The following is a 21,716-nucleotide window of genomic DNA, read 5'->3' as shown; positions in this document are numbered from 1 at the left end:
TGTTCATTGCGGGAGCCTAGATTTTTTTTTTGCGCATAAATATTAGAAATCAAAATTCATCTAAATATCATTCTATCCTAATTAAAAATTTTTGAAAGTCCATTCACTAGGCTTTCGATATTTGAATAATTAAAAATTGTGAAATGGTTTTCATCAGATAAATGCAACAGCTCTAAATCATTTATTTTGTAAATGTTTTGAGCATTCACAATTGCGTAGGATCCATTCTTTTCAAATACGTCACCGATTATTGAAGAGCGTGACAAAACAAAATATACCTTTTCATCAACTTCTAACGCAGATTTAGAGATATTTAAGCTTATTAAGAATGTAGTTCTTAATCTTTCTAGTACGTCTTTTAACTCTTCGAACTCGGCTTTTGATCCATTTTTCGCGTAGCTGGTAATTTTGTGGTATGCATTTGCAATTGAATCAGAATTGGTCAATATATCTGCTATCGGCTCTGTGAGTGAACTATACAATAATCTTGAAGAGCTTACTAACTTCTTCAAAACTTTGAATGAAATTTCATCTATTTTTGAGTCATTACTATCATTCATCTTAACTGGAACTACCGGATCAATCAACAATAGCTTTATATCATAATCCAACATTTTATCATTTTTTAAGTTTTTAAATATTTTCAATGCAAGGCTACTTGATATTGACCAGCTTCCTATTATTATTTTCGAATTTACCTCATTTATATTTGGAATATTCTCTTTAATTGCCTTATGAATAATTTGGTACAATAAACTTAAAATATTTTCAACTTTAGAATTTGGAATAGTAACTACCAAGCATCTACAGTTATATTTAGACTGTATTTTATTACAAAATTCTTGAATGTTCAATATAAATAATTTATCACAAATAAATATCATAAAGTTAGTAATTCCTAAATCTCCAACTTTCAATTCGTCATTTGTAAATTGAAAAATGTATTCTTTTGCACAAATATCTGTATTCAATACTCTCTTATTAATAGACTCAATTGAATAAATCCAATCTTTTTCGAGTAAATACCTGAAACAAGTAAGTAGATAATTTGAATCGCAAGGTACATGATTAATGTTTCCGGAAATAGATATTAGATTATTTGTGTTTTTCATATCAAAATATGGCATAATTGAGTCTGCAGGTCTCTCTTTAACAAACATGTGTTGTAGCGGAGTAAGCGGATGATTTCTATCTTTGGATGTTTCATCTAATAGTTGCTCTGCCCAATCTTCAAACTCTACCATTTCTAACTCGATGCCTAATAATTGTAATGCTGTTTTTATATCATCCATATTTGCCCATTCTTCAGAGTCTAAATTATAATCATTATTAATTGATAAAGTTGGATTATTCATTCCAAAGCAACAAACTTGGCAGCAGAAATCAACCGAAACTAAATGAATCGCCATTTTTGTTTTTGGTAAAGTCCCCATTTTAATACAACCCTTTACAAATGCATTTGGGAGGTCTGAAATATTTGATGCACCTGTTTTGCTATTTCCTCCTATTCTCCCCGGTCTATATATAGCTATTGGGAACCCTCTTTCTCGTGCTGACCTAAGAATTCTTTCTGCTGCCCACTTGGATTGTGAATAACCCAATAAAAGTGATTTGTGATGAACTCCTTCATTGTCATTTGTAATTACTGGATCATCCTCGTAAAATATTCTCCTTCCATCATCCAAAAAGTAAATTCTTTCCATAAATTCAGTATTTTCCAAACCAGATAAATAAGGTCCTACTGGAGGGTTTTCAATATGATCATAAAAAACTCCTAAAGTTGATACATGATGTATTGGAATAATGCAAGAATTACATTTTTCTTTTTTAGTACAATTTTTTCCACAATAATCAGGAGCAGAAGAAAGTTTTAGTAACTCTATAAGGCTTAACACATTAACACCTTTAATATTTGAATAAGAAGATGAAAAGTTTACGACAGCACCAATATGAATAATAGAGTCAATTGAATTTACTATCTCTTTATATTCTGCTTTGCTTATACCAAATGATGGGATTGAGGTGTCTCCTACAACAATTTTAATATTATTTTCTATAATTAATTCCGCATCCTGAATTGAATATTTATTAAGTGCATCCAATAACTTTTCTTTACCATTATTTCTGTCAGAACATCTCACCAAGCACCATATCTTAATATCGTCATTCAATTTTACAAGGTTTTCAATCATACAACTTCCCATAAACCCAGTTCCTCCAGTCAAAAATACCTCACGCAATTTGTTTTTTTCTCCAGATGGTAATCTAAAGCCACGAACTACATCAGAAGAATTTGATTGTAAAGAAATTTCCCCGTTTAAATTTATATCTTGACTAATTTCCTCCCATCTCCTCGACTTTGAAGAAACTAATTCTTCGGTGTTATACCCAAATAACTCCCTTCTAACCTCTCCTTCTAAATATGAAATAACTTCATCTAAAGTCGGGTTATCAAGCATCAAAGATATTGGTAATTTTATTCCAAAATTTTTAAATATTGAATTTCTAAACTCAACTGCCATTAAAGAATCAATTTCTGTTAAATCATAGTTGTCTTGCTCCATCCCAAATATTTCATATGCAATAATTAGTAAAATTTCTTCTATATGTTTCCGAATGTTAGTAATTCCCTCAAATTTATCCTTAATAATTTTTGAATTGCATTCAAGTTTTGATGCATTGTTTAACAATTTGTTGTTGATTTCACTAAAAATAAATGGTACCCTATTTTCAAAAATAGTTAAGAACTCATTCCAATTAATATTTGCTATTGCAATTTCAGAAGGTAGAATGAGTTCTGTATTTCCGCCTTCAATTATATCGAAAATCGCTGATAAACACTTTAATCCTTCTGAGTTATAAATTGGCCTTATACCTGATGATGAATGATGTTGGAATAAATCAGCTGCCATTCCTTGTTCTGCCCATGGTCCCCATTGTATGCTAAGATCTAAAATACTAGATTCTCTCAACTTTCTTCGATAATTAATCAATGAATCTAGATATGAATTCGCTGAAGAATAGCTATATTGTCCAAAACCTCCAAATAAGGAAGAAATTGAGGAAAAACCGATAAAGAATTTTAACTTGTATGGAAGAATATTTTTTATTGCATTATGTAAATTAATTGCTCCAAAAACTTTAGGCCCAAAAACATTCTCCAAACTCTGTATTGAATGATTTTTTATTAATGAATCACTCAAAACTCCTGATGCATGAATTAATCCAACAATTCTCGAGTTTGATTCGACCGCTTGAGAGATGATATCTTTTAATGTCGACAATACTGAACTATAATTCGCAACGTCACACTTAATAATTTGAACATTAGAATTTAGAACTAATATCCTCTCCCATATAGATTTACACCGTTTGGAAGGTAACCCTGACCTGGATAGTAATATAATATTGCTCACATTTTTGTGTTTAATTAACCATTCTGTAATAATCAGTCCAAGTGCGCCAGTTCCTCCACTAATTAATATTATTCCATTGATTAACTCATTATCTTTATTTAAATTATCGTTTTTCATTTGAATTGAATATTGTGGTTTTATAACTTTTGTATAAACCTGAATTTTTTTTTTATACAAATTTACAAAAATATCTTCAGGAATTAATATATTTTTTGATAAAAAACTAACTAAATTGCAAATTAATAAAGCATTCGTACTTAAGTCTTCAAATCTCTCAATTACCATGTAATTAATTATTTTTCTTAACTCAATTCTTGTGGATTTACATAAACCCAAAATACCTCCTCCTTTATTATATGACTCTGAAGAATTCTCAATCAATTGATTAATTTTAATAAACCATACATTAGAATCCAATGCACATTCTTTACATAAAATAACTGCATAATGCATCAACTCAATCTCGCTTACATTGAACTCGTCGATTATAAAAATAATCTTTTCCCAATTTCTGAGCTTTATATTTCTAATTAATTCAAATTCCGATCTAATATTTGAATAGACGCTTTCTTCGCTATCAAGATTATGTTCTAAATCGTTAGATCCGACAATTAAAGTTCCCCTAGATTTATAATTATGTACTTCAATTTCGTCTATATCCACTTCAGTCTCAAATATTTGTTGATTCTCTGTATTCCAAATTAAATTATCTAAATTATTAAAAATAGAAAATTGCTCGATTTCGTATTCAACACTCCCAATATTCTTGGAATTTGAATAAGCTAATGAATAATCAGTTTTGAAAAATAGTTTCCCAAAGTTATCTTTGATCATTGCAGAATGATTGTTAACTTCGAAAATTAGATACTTTTGAGAAATAGAAGAATCCAAAAGTTCACTGATTACTGTTTCATGAAAATTAATATCACTATTCCCATGAATTACTTCCTCGATATTGTAAAGTTTAATAAAATCAAATAATAACTGTAATAAAAATGGATGGATGCTATAACCAGTAAATGATTTTGATAATGATTTGAAATAGTCACCTGTAGTGAGAATTAAACAAATAGCGTTTTTCTGAACATTTTCTATATAAGATACTTCTGATTTTAATATAATAGCTAATTCTTCTATCGAATTCATGATTTTCTGGAATGATATATTCTCTTTTAAATCAAAAGAAATGAACTTTTCAATGGAAACAACCGAATTTTCAACATTAATATCTTGAAACACTACACCTGCATCTTCTATAAATAATATTTTTGTATTTGAACTACAAATCAGATCATTTTGTGAGAAAATGTTTACTTTGAAACCATTAATATCCTTCTTCTCAACTTCAAGCCAGAAGTGTTGACTACCTTGAATCTTATTGAAAGTAAGATTTTCCAAAATAATTTGACAATGATCATATCTACCCATTTTCATTGAGTTAAATATTTCATCCTTAAAAATTTCCCTAACTCCTCCATTAAATAACTCAATTATTAGTCCCTCCTTTGAGATTTCAAATATTTTGTTCAAATTTTGTAACGAAACTTTTCTATCAGTTTCAAATTTAAGAAAAGGATGTAAATTGATGTTTGTCCATGGAAAACGTCTCAAATTATTGAAAATATTTTTATTGTCTACTTTAGAATTTACTTTAGTGTTATTTAAGTACGGGCAAATAATTTGATTAATTTGATTAACAACTAGCTCAAAATGTTCAACTTCCGTACAAGGCTTTCCAAGCATTGTACAAAAGCTCTTAATTTTTGTTCTAAGTTCTTTTGGAATACATTGTATAGATAATTTTGTAAGTATTGGTTGAGGTCCAATCTCGAGTAATATTTTACAATCCAATTCGTTTAGCGCATGATTTATTGCGTCATAAAACAATACGGGACAAACTATATGATCAGACCAATAATTAGAACTCAACAATTCAGAGCAATTTATTAGTCTGCCTTTCAATGTGGAAACAAACTTTATTTTAGTCATATTTCCATTACCAAACATTATTTCTTCTTCAATGAAATCTTTGTAATTATTCGATACATCTTGCATTAGTGATGAGTGAAATGCATTTTCGATATTAAGAAACTTCCCACCACCACCTAATTTTTGCAATATTGATTCTAATGCATATTTTCTTCCGGAAATAACAACACTATTTGGTCCATTAATTGCAGCTAATGATACACTATTCTCATCGAATTCTTTGAGCACCTCCAAGATACTGTTCGCAGACTTTCTCAACGCAAGCATTCCTCCATCACTAATATTCGATTTCCCCATTATTTTTGATCTATTTATTATCATTTTTAATGCTTGATTTAGTTCAATTGCACCTACAATAACCGCAGCACAATATTCTCCTAAGGAATGGCCAATTACTAAATCTGGAGTTATTCCCCTACTTTCCAATAATTTTGCAAGAGAATACTCAAGTGAAAAAATTGCAACCTGCGAATATTGGATATCATTTATATCATAAAAACCTGAATCTTTCGATCCAGCTTTTGTTTTTGGTGTCGAAACTCCTGGGTATAAAATTTCAATTAATGACTCTGGTAAATACTCGTCAGCATACTTTGCGCATTCTAATATTGTTTTTCTAAATATAGGTTCATTTTCAAAAAGCTCCTGCCCCATATTCTCAAACTGACTTCCTTGTCCAGTAAATATAAATATTATCCCTTTCGAAACTTCTTTATTAGTTTTACCAATTTCTGAATAGCTTTGATTTGCTAATGGAAGTTTTTTAATATTTTTTTCAATTATTACGTGAGCATTTGTTCCACCAAATCCAAATGATGAAACTCCTCCTAGACAAGCTGAAACGGTTAAATTCTGATTTGGAATAATTACATTAAAATTAGAACTATCAATCAATGGATTTAATATTTTAAAATGAAGATTTTTTGGAATAATTGAATAATTTAGCATTAATACCATCTTTATAACTCCTGCAATTCCTGATGCTCCTTCTAAATGTCCAATATTTGTTTTTAACGCTGTAATATATATTGGATCCCTATTTCTGGAGCCGAAAACATTTTTTATTGCTCCAAACTCAATAGGGTCGCCCAATTGAGTTCCTGTTCCATGTGCTTCAACAATTGAAATTTCATCTAACTTTATTGATGAATCTTCAATAGCAGATTTTATTACTTTTTGTTGCGCAGGACCATTTGGAGCAGTCAAAGAAGCACTTCTTCCATCTTGATTTACTGCAGAACCTTTTATAAAACCATAGATATTGGCGTCGGACTCAAATTTCAAAGTTCTTTTATCAAAATCTAAATTTTCTGTTTCATGAAATCTACAAAGTACCAAAGAACAACATCCCTCCCCTCTTACATATCCATCAGCATCTTTATCAAAAGCTTTACAGCTTCCCGTTATTGATAGCATCTTTGATTTCGAAAATACAATATATGCCTGCGGAGAAAGTAGTAAATTCACTCCAATAACAATGGAAATATTGCATTTTTTCCATCTAAGATTTTGCACAGCTATATCAAGGGCAACAAGGGATGACGAACATGCGGTATCAACTGTCATAGAAGGTCCATTCAAACCTAAGTTATAAGAAATTCTATTTGAAATAAGTGAAAGCGCAACACTAGTACCAGTATAAGGAGAAATAAATTCGGACTCAGATATTTGATTCCCTTGCATTATTGCCCAATCACTATTTCCACAACCAACATAGACACCAGTTTTAGTCCCTTTTAATTTAGACAAATTTAAGTTTGCATCCTCAATTGATTTTACTCCAAGCATAAGAGAAAGTCTCTGCTGAGGATCAATAATTGCTGCTTCTGAAGGTGAAATTCCAAAATACTGTGCATCAAATTTATCAATATCGTCAATGAAAGAACCATAATTTGCATAATAATATGGACCAAAATTTTCTGGATTTAAACTGTAATATTTTTTATGATCCCATCTAGACACGGGTATATTAGAAATACAATCAATGCCACTAGTTAACACCTCCCAAAATGAGTCGATATCTTCAGTTGATCCAGGCAATTTACAAGACAAGCCAATTATAGCAATGTCTACTATTTTATTTTTCTTAATATCCGTAACTAGTGCATCGTATGATCTCTCTTCAACTCTAATACCCTCCATTTCACTGACAATGTAATCTTTTATATTTATTATTGTTGGATAGTCGAACATCAATGTTGTAGGAAGTAATATTCCTGTATGTTTAGATAAAATATTTCTAAACTCAACAGCTGAAAGTGAATCTATACCAAACTCATGAAGTGGCTTATCTAATAATTTGGAATCGTTAATGTCTATATCATCATTTACAACTGTTTTTATAATATCCCTCAGTAAATTAATTATATAATCCTCCATTTCAATTGAACTCTTTTTTTCCAATATTTCCATAATTTTTGATTTATCATTTTTTTCCTTTGCAACATTTTTATTTATTATATCTGTAAACATATTAGAAGTCTTAGAAGGAATATTTGAAATTAATTTCACCCAATCAGCATCTACTACACAGATCACATTTGGAATTGATTTTTTACCCGATTTTATTACCGTATTTAAAACTTGCATCGCAGTAAATTTGTCCACACCAATTAATCCTGTAGACTCGAATTTCAAACTTAAATTATTTGATGCCATTCCTTCTCCGACCCAAGGCCCCCACTGAATGCTAAAACTATTAATTCCAAGACTTGATCTATAACTCATAAAAGAATCTATAAAGGAGTTTGCTGCAGAATAATTTGCTTGACCCATATTCCCTAATAAGCTTGCAATTGAAGAATATGCAATTAAAAATTCCAATTCAATAGAAAGATACTGGGTTATTTGATGAATATTCCATAAACCTTGAACTTTAGGACTATATACATATTCAAATGACTCTTTTGAATGTTCAAATAATTTTCTATCGTCTAATACTCCTGCAGTATGAATTATACCTATAATTGGTCTATCCTCTGAATTTTTAATTATAACATTTATAGCTGAAATAGTAGAATTAATATTTGAAATGTCGCATTTAATGTGTTTAACGCCAGGTAAATTTGAAATACTATTAATTGAATTCCTAGACAATAGAATTATATTTTTTAATCCATTAAAATAAAGCCATTTTGTTGTAAATCTTCCTAGTGATCCACTCCCTCCTATTACTATTACTATCCCATTTTTATTACTTAAAGAATCATCAAGAGTTGGGTTTTTTATTATTACTTTACCAATATGATTTGCCCTTTGCATAAATCTAAATCCTGAAATACATCCAGATTGATTAATTAAATCATTCGACTCTTCTTTAGAATTTTCTATCGAGAATTCTATTAAAGGAACAACAGATTCTTTACATTCTTCAATTCTTGTCTTAATATCAGTTAGAACAGTTCCGAACCATGCGGGATCATTTATTATTAAATCGTCAAGAGCTACAATTTCGTATTTAATTCCTGGCCTTAATAAAGATACATCCTCCTTTGACAAAATATTGATCTTGCCTAGTTCAATAAAGATACCATTATTTGAAAGTAGCTCCAAACTATATTCAATGTATTTTCCAGATAAACAATTTATCACAACATCCAACTTTTCTCTTTCTAATAAATGTTCCATTTCCAATTTAAACAATTTTGGATTTCTACTGGTTGAAATATTCTTTACTCCCAAATGTCTCAAATATTTTTCTTTTTTGTTATTTCCAACTGTTGCAAATACTTCAGCACCAACAGAATTACAGTAATTTACTGCTACCAATCCAACTCCTCCTGAAGCCGCATGAATTAATACACGATCGCCTTTCTTAATGTTGCAAATTTTTCTCAAACAAATGTCAACAGTGGAATAAATAGTTGGAATTGATGAAGCCAAAGAAAAGTCACAATTATTTGGCATTAAACAACAAGTGTCACCAATTGCAACTATGAATGTATTTAAGCAGCCAGGAACCATTGCATATACTTCATCGCCACATTTTAAATGTTTTACATCTTTACCTACTGAAACTACTATTCCTGAACAGTCAGAACAAGGGGGGCCAGGGTCTCCTGGATACAAATCCATAACATTCAATACATCTCTGAAGTTTAATCCTACAGAACATACTCTCAGTAATACCTCGTTATCTTTCAGAATTGGCTTACTTTTTATTAAAGAATAATTATCCAAATTGTCAAAGCAGTCGATTAAATTTAATTTTTTCTCTGAATTTATATACGGAATGTTAGATTGAATTTCTGTCAATAAATTTGTCAATGCACCCCTTTCAGTTAACCTAATATTATAAGGTCCATTTATCGGGATTGGAATTTTTGATAAACGAGGAGATGATAGTTCTCCATTCCTAAAAACAAATTCTGACTCGTTGGAACTTAAAACACATGAAAAAATTTTGAATAAATTTTCTTCATTTAAATCTTTTATCCTGCAGTCTAAATCAAGCAAGTTAAGAGAATATTTATTAAGTTCATATCTGGCTGATCTCACAAGACCCCAAATATCAGAACCAATGAATTTATAATTATTATTATCATAAGGAATTGTGTTTTCTGTTATAAATAGAATGAAAGAAGAGCGAGAAATTTTGGAGTTAACATTATATAAATTTTCGAGCCAATTTATTACTTCAATGCTATAGTTATGTAATTTATCGTTGTTTCCAGAATTTATTACGTATGCTATGTTCACTTCACCAGAATAATCAATTAACTCTTCTAAAATGCTATTTTTGTTAGAATAATATATAAATGAATTATTATTTAGGCTGTTCTTTTTCTCAATTTTATCACCCAAATATACCATCCATTTTCTATTTTCAACTTTATTTAAAATGTTATCTATTTTTTTCCAGCTTAATCCCCAACAATTTTCGATATTTTCTATGTTATTTTGTTTTGAATGTTTAATCATTTTATTGTTTATATCAATAGTACTTCTGTACTTAATATTTTTGATATTTAATAATAAATCTTTATTCATTGAATATATTTTTATATCTGAAATAACTTCATTTTTGTTATTTGTGGGTGATACCTTGCAATGTACCCATGCTTCTAATATTGGTTCTTGAGTATTATAAAATTCCACTTCGGATATTGAAAATGGAACCCAAATCACTTTTTCTAAATTACTTTCTAGGTCACTAATGCAAATAAAACATGATTGTAACGCTCCATCTAATAAAGCTGGGTGAATTCCAAACCCTAACTCTGTTAATGAAAGAATAGGCTCTTGGATATTTAAATCATCTGATTTAGTGATACATTCATCACTGTTTAATTTGATTTTTGCTAAAGCCTCATTTTCTGATTTTAGTTTCCAAGCTTTTTCTATTGTCTTGAATTTATTACCATATTGAATTCCCAACTCCTTTAATTTATCGTAAATTAATGAAATATCCAATTCCTTTTTTATTAGTGTCTCTAGATTATTTAGTAAATATCCTTCGTTTATAATTTCTATTTGATTTGTATCTCCCATTTCAGCTGATACATGAATCAATTCACTATTATTTTCACCTGTTAAATCAGAATATATTTTTATTCTATTAACTTTTAAGTCGAGATCACAAACTAATCTATTTTCTGTATTTTCTTCTAATATTAATGGTTGTTCAAATAATAAATTTCTTAGATTAGTTTTTAAAATTCTTTTTGAAAATGAAATTTGTTCGTTATTACAAATATATACATGTTTTGCGACTGCTAAAATCATTTCAATATATGCAGCAGCAGGCCATATTATTTTGTTGCCAATTACGTGATCAGAAAGGATATTCTTAATATCATTATTGATATTCAATGCAAATTTTACGGAATTGAATGTTTTTTTATTAATATTTCTGAATAATCTAATTCCATCTAGTTGTAAATCTTTGTTATCAACCTTTTCCAATATTTTTTCATTAATTAAAGGATGTTTAGTATCTGACCAAGAGTAATTTTTACGTCTTAAAAATAAATTTTCTGAATGGAAAAACTTACTGTTTTCCACTATATTATCTGAATTACACTCAATTATTACATGAGCATTTGTTCCTCCAAAGCCAAAAGATGAAATTCCTCCATAAATAACGTTTGAGTCACTTTTAATATTTACTGGCTCTTTATCCATAGGTAAAACTGCATTGAAATCATTTAATTCAATCAATGGATTAATTTTTTTAAGATTTGGAATTGGAACGGCAACCTTGTAGTTCAAAACTAAAAGCAACTTAATTAATCCTGCAATTCCAGCAGCACCTTCTAAATGCCCAATGTTAGCCTTTATTGCACCTAAATATAGTGGTGAATATCTCAATAAACATATATTATTATCAAATATATTATCTTCCAAATTAAAAACAGATCTTATAGCATTGAATTCTATTGGATCACCTAATTTGGTTCCAGTTCCATGTGTTTCAATATAAGTTATCTTTGAAGGAAATAAATTAGCCTTTTCTATCGCATTTCTTATCACAAATCGTTGAGAAGGGCCATTAGGAGCAGTGATAGTAGCACTTTTTCCATCTTGATTAACAGATGAGGATTTGATTACACCAAGTATTTTTTCATTATTTTCCTTTGCTTTAGATAAGTGCGTTAACAATAATGAAATAGATCCTTCTCCTCTTCCATATCCATTTGCTTTTTCATCAAAGGTTCTACAGACACCATCAAAAGAAAGCATATTCGCGGCGCAGCATGCCAAAAATGGTTGAGGAGAGAGGAGAAGGTTTACTCCTCCTACTATAGCAAATTGAATGTTATTACTTTTAAATTTGTCGTATGCGGAGTCTATGGCCACGAGAGAAGACGAACAAGCAGAATCTATCGTAAAAGAAGGTCCTTGAAATCCGAATATATAAGATATTCTGTTCGATATGATTGATGGAGATATCCCCGTGCCTGTGTAAGGTCCGGGGGGAATTGATGCTGTATTAGTCAAAATTGTCCAATCACCTGAAGAACAACCAATAAAAACACCTGTATACGAATTTGACAATGTTTCTAATTTGAAATTTGAGCTTTTTATAGCTAATAATGTTGTTTCCATAATGATTCTTTGTTGAGGATCAATGTAATTGACTTCACTCGAAGATATTTTAAATTCTGAATTATCGAAAAATTCTATTCCATTAATAAAACTTGCAGATTCAGTATACATTTTTCCAGAATTAATCTGCTCAGAGAAAAATAATCCACTGTCCCATCTGTTATAAGGTATTTTTCCCACACTGCATTTAGAATCTATTAATAGTTCCCAAAGTTCACTCAAATTTGTAATATTTTTTGGTAAACGACAAGCTGCTCCTATTATGGCAATATTACAGTCAAATAAATTTTTATTTGAATTCGTTTGTTCTTGATTTTTTTCTATTTTACAATTCAAAATAGATTTTTGATTAATATAAGTTGCAAGGCTGGAAACTGTGGGATAATCAAATAATATAGTATGTGGAAGGGGTACTCCAAAATTATCACATAAAGAATTCCTAATTTCAATTGCCATAATAGAGTCAACACCAAAGTCCATTAAGGACTGCTCAGAGTTCAGATCAATTTCAATTCCAAGAATTTCGCCACAAATTGAAATAATTTTATTTGAAATAAAATCTATTCTATTTTCGGCAGATATTGAATTAAGAATGGTACTTTTTTCTTCAATTATTCCGTTTGTAATTTCTTTGAGAATTCCATACTTAATACCTGTTTTATTTATAAACTTATCCCAGTTTGCAGGTTGAATTGCTAGAACTGAAGGGAGTTTTTTTGAACCGAAGATTATGTATTTAATAATTTCAAATGCAATATTATTATTTATCAGTGAAAGCCCGACATTTATTAAATTTTTATGTAGTAATTCATTCTCCGCTGCCATTCCTTGTTCAGCCCAAGCACCCCATTGTAAACTATTTCCAGGTATACCTAATTTTCTTCTAAACTCAATAATTGAATCTAACACTGAGTTTGCAGCAGCATATGCAGATTGACCAATATTGCCTATAAGTGAAGTTATGGAAGAAAATGCGATGAAATATTCACAATTTTTGTTTAAAGTTGCATTATGTAAATTAATAATTCCTTTAATTTTGGGCAAGTTTACATGAGAAATAATATCACCAGTTAAATTATAAATATTTGAATCAATTAGAGAACCAGCGATGTGCATTATACCAATTTTTTTATATATTTTACTATATTTTTCAATTATAGCTAGGATTTCAGATTCATTTGAAATATCGCACTTCTCAATCATTATTATTTTTTTGGTTTTTTCGCTTAATCGTTTCCATTTTTTAGATTTTTTTGTTGATGCATGTGGATTTCTACTTAATAATAGTATATTTTTCATTCCAATAACTTCTATTAACCACTCAGTAATGGCCAATCCAATTCCACCTAAACCACCGGTAATAATATTACAAATTTCCATGTCAGTTTGATACTGTTCCTGAATACCATTTCTAAACTCGTATTGTGTTAACCTAGGGACGAATATTTTATTTTTCCTAATTGCAAATTCAAATTCTCCGTCTTCATGCAAATTATTTACACTTGATATGATATTTGTTATTTGGTTTAATTGTTCGATATTAATGCGATGATTTTTCTCATCAAATTGGTTAATATCAACATCAATCAGTAAAATTTTTAGTTTAGAACTTAATTCTATTCTTAAAGATCTCATAAATCCCCATACCCAAGCCATATTCATATTAATTACATCATTTTCTCCAGTTACAACAGTATTATTAACTAAGACAAAAATATTTATTGAGTCACTTCTGTTTTCAATTATTATTTTTTTTAATGCTTGAATAAAATGTATTTCCAAATTTTCGGATGTAACAAAATAACTTTGGTCTATTTCTTTCATTTGTGAATTAATTGTGATTGGAATACAAATATCAAAAATTATGTTTTTTATGTCTTTAAAATCCAAATTATCTTGTAAAAATTGTAAATAATTTACCAGTATATCATTAACCATTAATTCTGTTCTTGGAATTATAGTATTATTATTGAAGTTAATTAGTAATTTATTTAGTGGTTTTTGTTGAGAAATAAAATTATATTTGATTTCTCTCCAAGTAGTGTTCCAAATTAATCTATTTGGAGAATTGATTATATTATTTTTGTTTTCTTTAAAAATGATATCACATTTTATGAATAATTCTGTTGGCTGTATACCATAATCATCTACTAACCACAAGTTTATGTTAACATTTTTTTCTTCATTCACTCTACATACCAATTCTAATGTGTATCTTGAGTTACAATATATTTTCTCGATATCAAAAACATCAGAGATAATTATATTTGAAAGTTTTTCGATCGCCATTATTGTTAGATGAGTCTTTTTACTCATAATTTCTATGGATGAGTATACCATTAAAATAAATATACTTGGATGAATAAAAAAAATAGATTCAGCTGATAATTCTAAAACAAGAAGTTTAAATTTAATACGTATCGAAGATTCATAAACTTTGATCGAATTAATTAACTTTAAAATATTTTTTGAAATTTTTGTCTCTTTAAATTCATAATATTTGACCAATTCTATTTCTGGAACGTAAACTTGTGGTTTCTTTTCAGTATTCTCTTCTATTGATAGTGATGAAAGTGGAAGTCCATTGAATGCGCATAGTATAAAGTGATTTTTATTATTAATTAATCTCAATTTTGAATAATTGTCAAACCTCCGCACTCTATTTGCAGTTTCGTGTATGCCTTCAATTGATTCAATCTTTAATTCTAAAACAAAGTTGTTTTTTTCATTTACCATAGATAGCAGGGATTCAAACAGTAAAGAAATGATAATAACAGACTCTTGATGGATCTTTTCATTTTCATAAGAAAGATCGCAATATCTATCCATGAACAATTTTGAAATTTCAATATTGTAACTTGAATCAATATTTGAGTCAATAAGAGGGTGTATACAATTATTTAATACAAATCTTTCAGTTTTTGAAACTTTATTAATTTTCCCAAAACTAATTATCAAATTTTCAATAAACTTTAAATAATTATTTTCATTATTTATTATTGATTTCGATTTTTTTCTCAATTGAATTTTTTGTTTATTATTAAATGTGAAAGGATTTATAATCGTAACATTGGCATCAAAAAATTGAACCTCTTCAAGTTTAAATGGATAGTTTTGTTTTTCATTTAAACAATAAATATTTAAATTCGATTTGAAAGGATATGATTTGTTGTTTTTATCACAATATTCTTTAACAAGTTCTATTGCATTAATTAATTTAATTTTATCTCTAATAACGTCAAATAATATTGAACCAAATTCGTCAGCAATTAAAGCATCAATAGCAATCTTGTAATAATTTAAAGTCTGATATACTGAGTAATAAAATGCAAATAACAAAAGATATGTTTCTTTTGTTCTAAGTGAATTTTCATTATTTTCAATTATAATTTTATAAAAATTTAAATTCGAACTCTTCAGGATTATTTTTGTGAAATATCTGAAATAAGATTCAAAAACTATGTTATTAGTGATTAATTCACGGAGCTGAGTTACTTGAGTAATATTTATTGTATATTTATTTTCGAATTCTTCATTTAATATTGCAATCACCATATTATTTATTATCGGACTTTTATTATCATTAATAACCTCCAATACTGCATGAGCATTCGTTCCTCCAAACCCAAATGATGAAACCCCACCGATAAAAGAGCCGTTATTTGACATGGATAGCTTAGTTTCGGAATTTGGAAAAACAATATTAGTGTTAGCAACATTAATATACTTATTTAGATTTTTAAGGTGCAGATTAGGTGGTGAAATTCCGTTCCTTAGTGATAACAATAATTTAATTAAACCTGCAATTCCTGCCGAAGCTTCCAAATGCCCAATATTTGTTTTTAGTGCTCCAATAACTAATTTCTTAGGCGATAGTTGATAAACTGTTTTTATCGCATCTATTTCTATTGGATCACCCAATTGTGTCCCTGTACCATGTGACTCTATCATTGATACGTCATGAAATTCAACTTCTGATCTTAATAGCGCATGAGAAATTACATCAGACTGGGATTTACTACTAGGGGCTGTAAGGGATGCGGTTCTACCATCTTGATTAACAGCTGTTCCTCTTAAAATCCCTAAAATTTTTCTGTTAGATTCATTTCCTAAATTAAATTTTTTCAATACTATTGTTGCGACGCCTTCACCCCTTCCGAAACCATCTGCAGATTCGTCGAAAGATTTACAAAGACCATCTTTACTTAACATGTTTGCCCTAGAAAATACAGAAAACAAATTTGAAGTTGTTATTAATTGAGATCCAGATACTATTGCCATTTCACATATCCCAAGGGAAATATTTTTATAGGCAGCATCAATTGCGACAAGAGACGAAGAACATGCAGTATCTAATGTAATTGAAGGACCTTTAATGCCATAAAAATACGAAAGTCTGTTTGATGCAATAGAGCTTGCAGTTCCAGTACCAATATACGCAGAGTTACATGATCTCTCATTTAATAGGTATAATGACCAATCAATATTACACAATCCAACAAATACTCCTGTGTCTGTGTTTTTTATTGATTCAATCGAATTTCCTGAAGATATTAATGCATTCATTGTTGAGTTTAAAAGATGTCTCTGTTGAGGATCCATCGAACGAGTTTCTATGTTAGATATTCCAAATAAATTATTATCAAATAACTCAAGCCCTAAAATAGTTGACATATTTTTTGTAATACTATTATTTTCTATTTCACAATTCCATCTACTATAAGGAATTATATTAACACCACATTTCCCTAATATAAGTGATTGCCAGAAAGAAGAAAGGCTATCAACTCCTGTAGGAAGTGTACAACTAGCACCAATTATTGCTATTTTAATTTTCTTTATTCCATCAAAATTTATTTTTAAATGAGTTTTGTTTATCTTAATATCTTTTGATGAATTATTCTCAATATATCCAATTAATTCGTTAATTGTAGGGTAATCAAACAATACCGAAAGTGGTAACTTAATTTCAAATTCTTTTGATAAAATACTTCTTAATTCAGTAATTTCAAGTGAATCAACACCGAGTTCACGAATTGGAGTCTCAAATAATTTGTTTTCATCCATAAGATTTTTTTTATCAATTTTAGCCATATTTAATATTATACTCTTGATTCTTTCTGCAATCAAATTATATTTAATAGATTCATTTTCATTTTTAGAATAAGCTAGATCATTATTCAATAGTCTACTAAATTTTCCGGATTTAAAGTTGCTTGAGATAAAAATGTTAATTGAATTAAATTCGCAAATATGGTCTATATTCTTTAGTTCAATTATTGCTTTAAATCCATTTTCTATAATTTTCTTGGCTAAATGTTTATATTCTATCTTTTTGTTACTTTGAGAAAATATGATAAAGATTTCTTTGAAATTTTGTTGAAATAATGTAACTAAATAATAAATTGTCCAAGAATCTTCTACCGAAAAATAGTCGCCATCAATGATTAATATATTAAAATCATTGTTTAATAGTTGATTAATAATCGCATCATATAATTTACTTTGTAATGGTTTTAATCTGCTGTTTTCAAATAAAGTAAATAATTCCTTGCTGAAAGAAAAAATATTTTCGGATATATGAGATCTCAATGAATATACAACTTCACCCAAATGATTTAAGTTTGTACAGTTATCTAATATTAAATGATCAAAATCTCGCTCTTGAATTATGATAGGAAAATTTAGAATAGTTTCTTTGTCTAATTGATTTATATCAAAATTTTGATTCATATTCTTTTCACTAAATATATCAATTATTGAAATATTTTCATAAGTAATATCTTTTCTTTCGACTCCATTCCAATCGTTTAGGTCTTTTATATTTATTGATATTACTTTTCCATTAGCATTCAAAATATTTATTAAGTCTGAACTTAAAACTTCATCAGTAATCATTAAATCTACATAAGAATTGCCTATTGAAAAGTCAATAATATTATGTTTCATAACAATTTTTTTGACCCCAATAGATAATAAAAAGTTGTATTCATTCATTTCACTTATAACTACAGTAAAACTTAACTCGGAGTGTAATAAGTAGTTAATTACAGTTAAACAAACTCCATTCAACTTTGAAAAGATTAAAATACAATTTTTTCCTTTCGATCTTGAAATTTTTCTAATAATTTCTTCAGCTATAGGGTTTTGCAACAATAATATAGCTGACTCTTCATGTGATAAAAATGATGGTTTCTCAAAAACTAAGTTTGAAGTTGTAATGAATTTATTTATTTTATTTTCCACAATTCCAATGATACTATCTCCAATTTTCCACTCAAAAACTTCGTTTCCTTTTGATACTACGGTTCCAGAAACTCCAAATATTTTTTTCCCAAAACATTCTATAGTAGAAAATGCATTAACCATTATTTCAATTTCTCTGTTGCCTGGAATTTTTCTCGAAACTGTATCTATAAGGTTGAAAAATGGATTTAAAAGTGAAGAATGTTGTATTATATTTATTTCTAGTATGCATCTCCATGATTTTTTAACAGAATAAACACCTTCAATTAGTTCTTCTTTTAGATATTGTGAAAATAGCCTAATAGGAACTTTATAGTAATTTGATTTCAGATTCGCTTGGCATAATAATTCAATATTCTTACTATTCATAAGATTCAAAATATTAAACGATATTACTTCGCATATATTATGATAATTGATATCAAGAAACTCCGAAATATAATTTAGAATTTGATGAATTATATCGTTTGATAATTTTATTGAGAATTTCTCTTTAACATCATTTCTTTTTATATTATCCAAAGAAGTAGCTAAATTATAATTATCGATATCATAAATATTTTGTTCAAATAAATCGCATTCGAATCTATAGTCACCTTCTATAGTACATTCCGAAATAAGTGATATTCCTCGAGAGAAAATATCCAAAAATATCTTTTTTTCCCTAATTAATTTATATTCAATTGACCACAATGATACAAAGTACTTGTTTTCACAGTTTTCATAAGTTAATAAGTAAAAATCATTCTTATCAAAACCATAATGTCTAAACCTAGTTATTCTGACTCCAAACTCATTATTATTCTGCAACTTGTTAGCAAGATCAATGAAAACTATAAATATATTTTCGATGCTTGGATTAAAATCATTTAACAGTATTGAATCACATTTTTCGAAAATTCCTGAGCTGTTTTTTGTAAATACATTAATCAGTTTGTTTGAATCACAAATTGTAAAATTTTTCCAGTCAAATGATTTTCTTTTATAATTATTATATTTAGATTTTTGAATATACGAAACAATATCAAAATCATTTTTTTGTACACCAACTATTAGGTGAGAATTTGTTCCACCAAATCCAAATGATGAAACTGATCCAAAAGTTATTTCACTTTCAAAAGGAATTAATGTGTTTGTTTTTGGAATTATAAGTTTGTCGCAATCATATTCAATATATGGATTTAGTTTTTTTAAATGTATATTTCCAATAATCATTGAATTATGAAGACTTAAAACTAGTTTAATTAATCCAATTATTCCAGAAGCTGCAAAAGTGTGTGCAAAGTTTGATTTGCCACTACTTATCATTAATTTTGATTGTCTTTCAACAGAACAGTATGCTTCATATAACGCACTCACTTCTATAGAGTCTCCTATTAATGTACCAGTTCCATGAGCTTCTACCATTGATACCATTGAAGGATGAATATTTTCCATACTAGAAAGAGCTAAGTTAATACATTTAACTTGAGAATTCTTGCTTGGAGCCGTTAGTGTTGCCGACTTTCCGTCCTGGTTTACAGATGAACCTGAAATATAGCCAAGTATTTTTTTATTTTTTATTTCACATTCTTTTTGAGGTAAAATTACTATTGCAGCGACCCCTTCTCCAATTCCAAAACCATCTGCAGAATGGTCAAATGATTTACATCTTCCATCTCTGGATAGCATCATTGATTTAGAAAAAACAATAAATGCTGTTTTGTTTAATGTCATTTGTACCCCTGCAACAATTGCACCAGTACATTGTTTTTTTTCTATATTTTGGATTGCAATGTTAAGAGAAACAAGTGAAGATGAACATGCAGTATCTATTGTTAATGATGGACCAATTAAGCCAAAAGAATAAGAAACTCTGTTAGATATTAGAGATGATGAAGATCCTGTACCTGAATACGCATTTATTGAGTCCAAATTAGATAATTTTTCCAACCAATCGTTTGTACAACTACCGATAAAAACCCCCAGATTTAAATTTACCAATTCATCTAAATTTTTATAACCAGAAATATATAATGAATCAAAACAAACTTCTAATATTAATCTTTGCTGTGGGTCCATCTGCAAAACTTCATATTCATTTATATTAAATAATTCATTATCAAATAAATGGGCATTTTCAATAAATGTTCCATGATTACAATAGGTTTTTCCAACAATTGATTCATCAGGATTTATAGAATCACCCCAATCTATTCTATTTATCGGTGCCTCTATTACAAAATCTTTATTTTCTTTTAGTAGATGCCAAAACAACCCTACTGAAGTATTTGCAACAGGGATGTTGTTCGCCATACCAACAATACACATTCTGGAATTTAAATCTAAATAATTACCATCTACTGTTGAAGTTAATATTCTCGGATTTTTAAAGTAGTTGTTAAGGCTTAACAAAGCGTTTCTTCCAGTAACTTCACTGTTCATTTTATCGCCTAAATATTCGATATTTTCTTCAAATTGATAGCTTAAGTTTGACAAGTAATTAACAATGGAATTAATAGAAGGGTAGTCATAAAGTAAAGTTGGTGATATTTCATAGTTGAATTGTGAAGATAATTTGTTTACAAGTTCAATAGCACTTAACGAAGAAATGCCAATCGATAATAGTGAATCATCCATATTATACTCCTTTTTTTCAGGGATTAATGAATTTACTGATTTTATTACAATTTCTTCAATCAACTTTTTTCTATTACTCAAATTATTTGAAAGTTGAATGCGCTCTATATTAATGAAGTTTTTCTTAGTTATTTTTTCAATTAATTTAAAGTAAAGAAGTTTTTTAGATTGTTCAATATCATTTTTAGATAATTGGTTAATAACTTCTTCATCGACTTTTACAGGAACTATAGTTCCATTTAGTTTACCATTAATTATTTCACTGAATATACTGGTAAAGAATGATATTTTATTAATATGATTTTCAACAGAAAATAATGAACTTTTATCGTTTTCCACATAATTCACAATTTTGTTATCTAGAATATAAGTTGAAGGTAGTTTTAATAATTCGCTTCT

At 28.5% G+C, this 21,716-nt stretch overlaps 1 protein-coding gene across 1 annotated transcript; it reads right to left on the bottom strand.

Annotated features, from left to right (window-relative positions):
• Positions 1 to 77: 77 nt before the first annotated feature.
• ELE39_001716 (polyketide synthase) lies at positions 78 to 13,397 on the bottom strand (the record flags this gene model as incomplete). Its single annotated transcript, XM_067344755.1, has 2 exons — positions 78 to 3,572; positions 3,645 to 13,397. Coding segments are annotated over 2 exons (13,248 nt in total), but the record flags the coding sequence as incomplete, so codon positions are not given.
• Between the last annotated feature and the right edge of the window lie 8,319 nt (positions 13,398 to 21,716).

The sequence above is a fragment of the Cryptosporidium sp. chipmunk genotype I genome (genome assembly GCF_004936735.1).
Source record: "Cryptosporidium sp. chipmunk genotype I strain 37763 chromosome Unknown contig_19, whole genome shotgun sequence".
NCBI lineage: Eukaryota > Apicomplexa > Conoidasida > Eucoccidiorida > Cryptosporidiidae > Cryptosporidium > Cryptosporidium sp. chipmunk genotype I.
The sequence above is the reverse complement of the archived record's forward strand: the minus strand, read 5'-3'. Positions and strand labels throughout refer to the sequence as shown.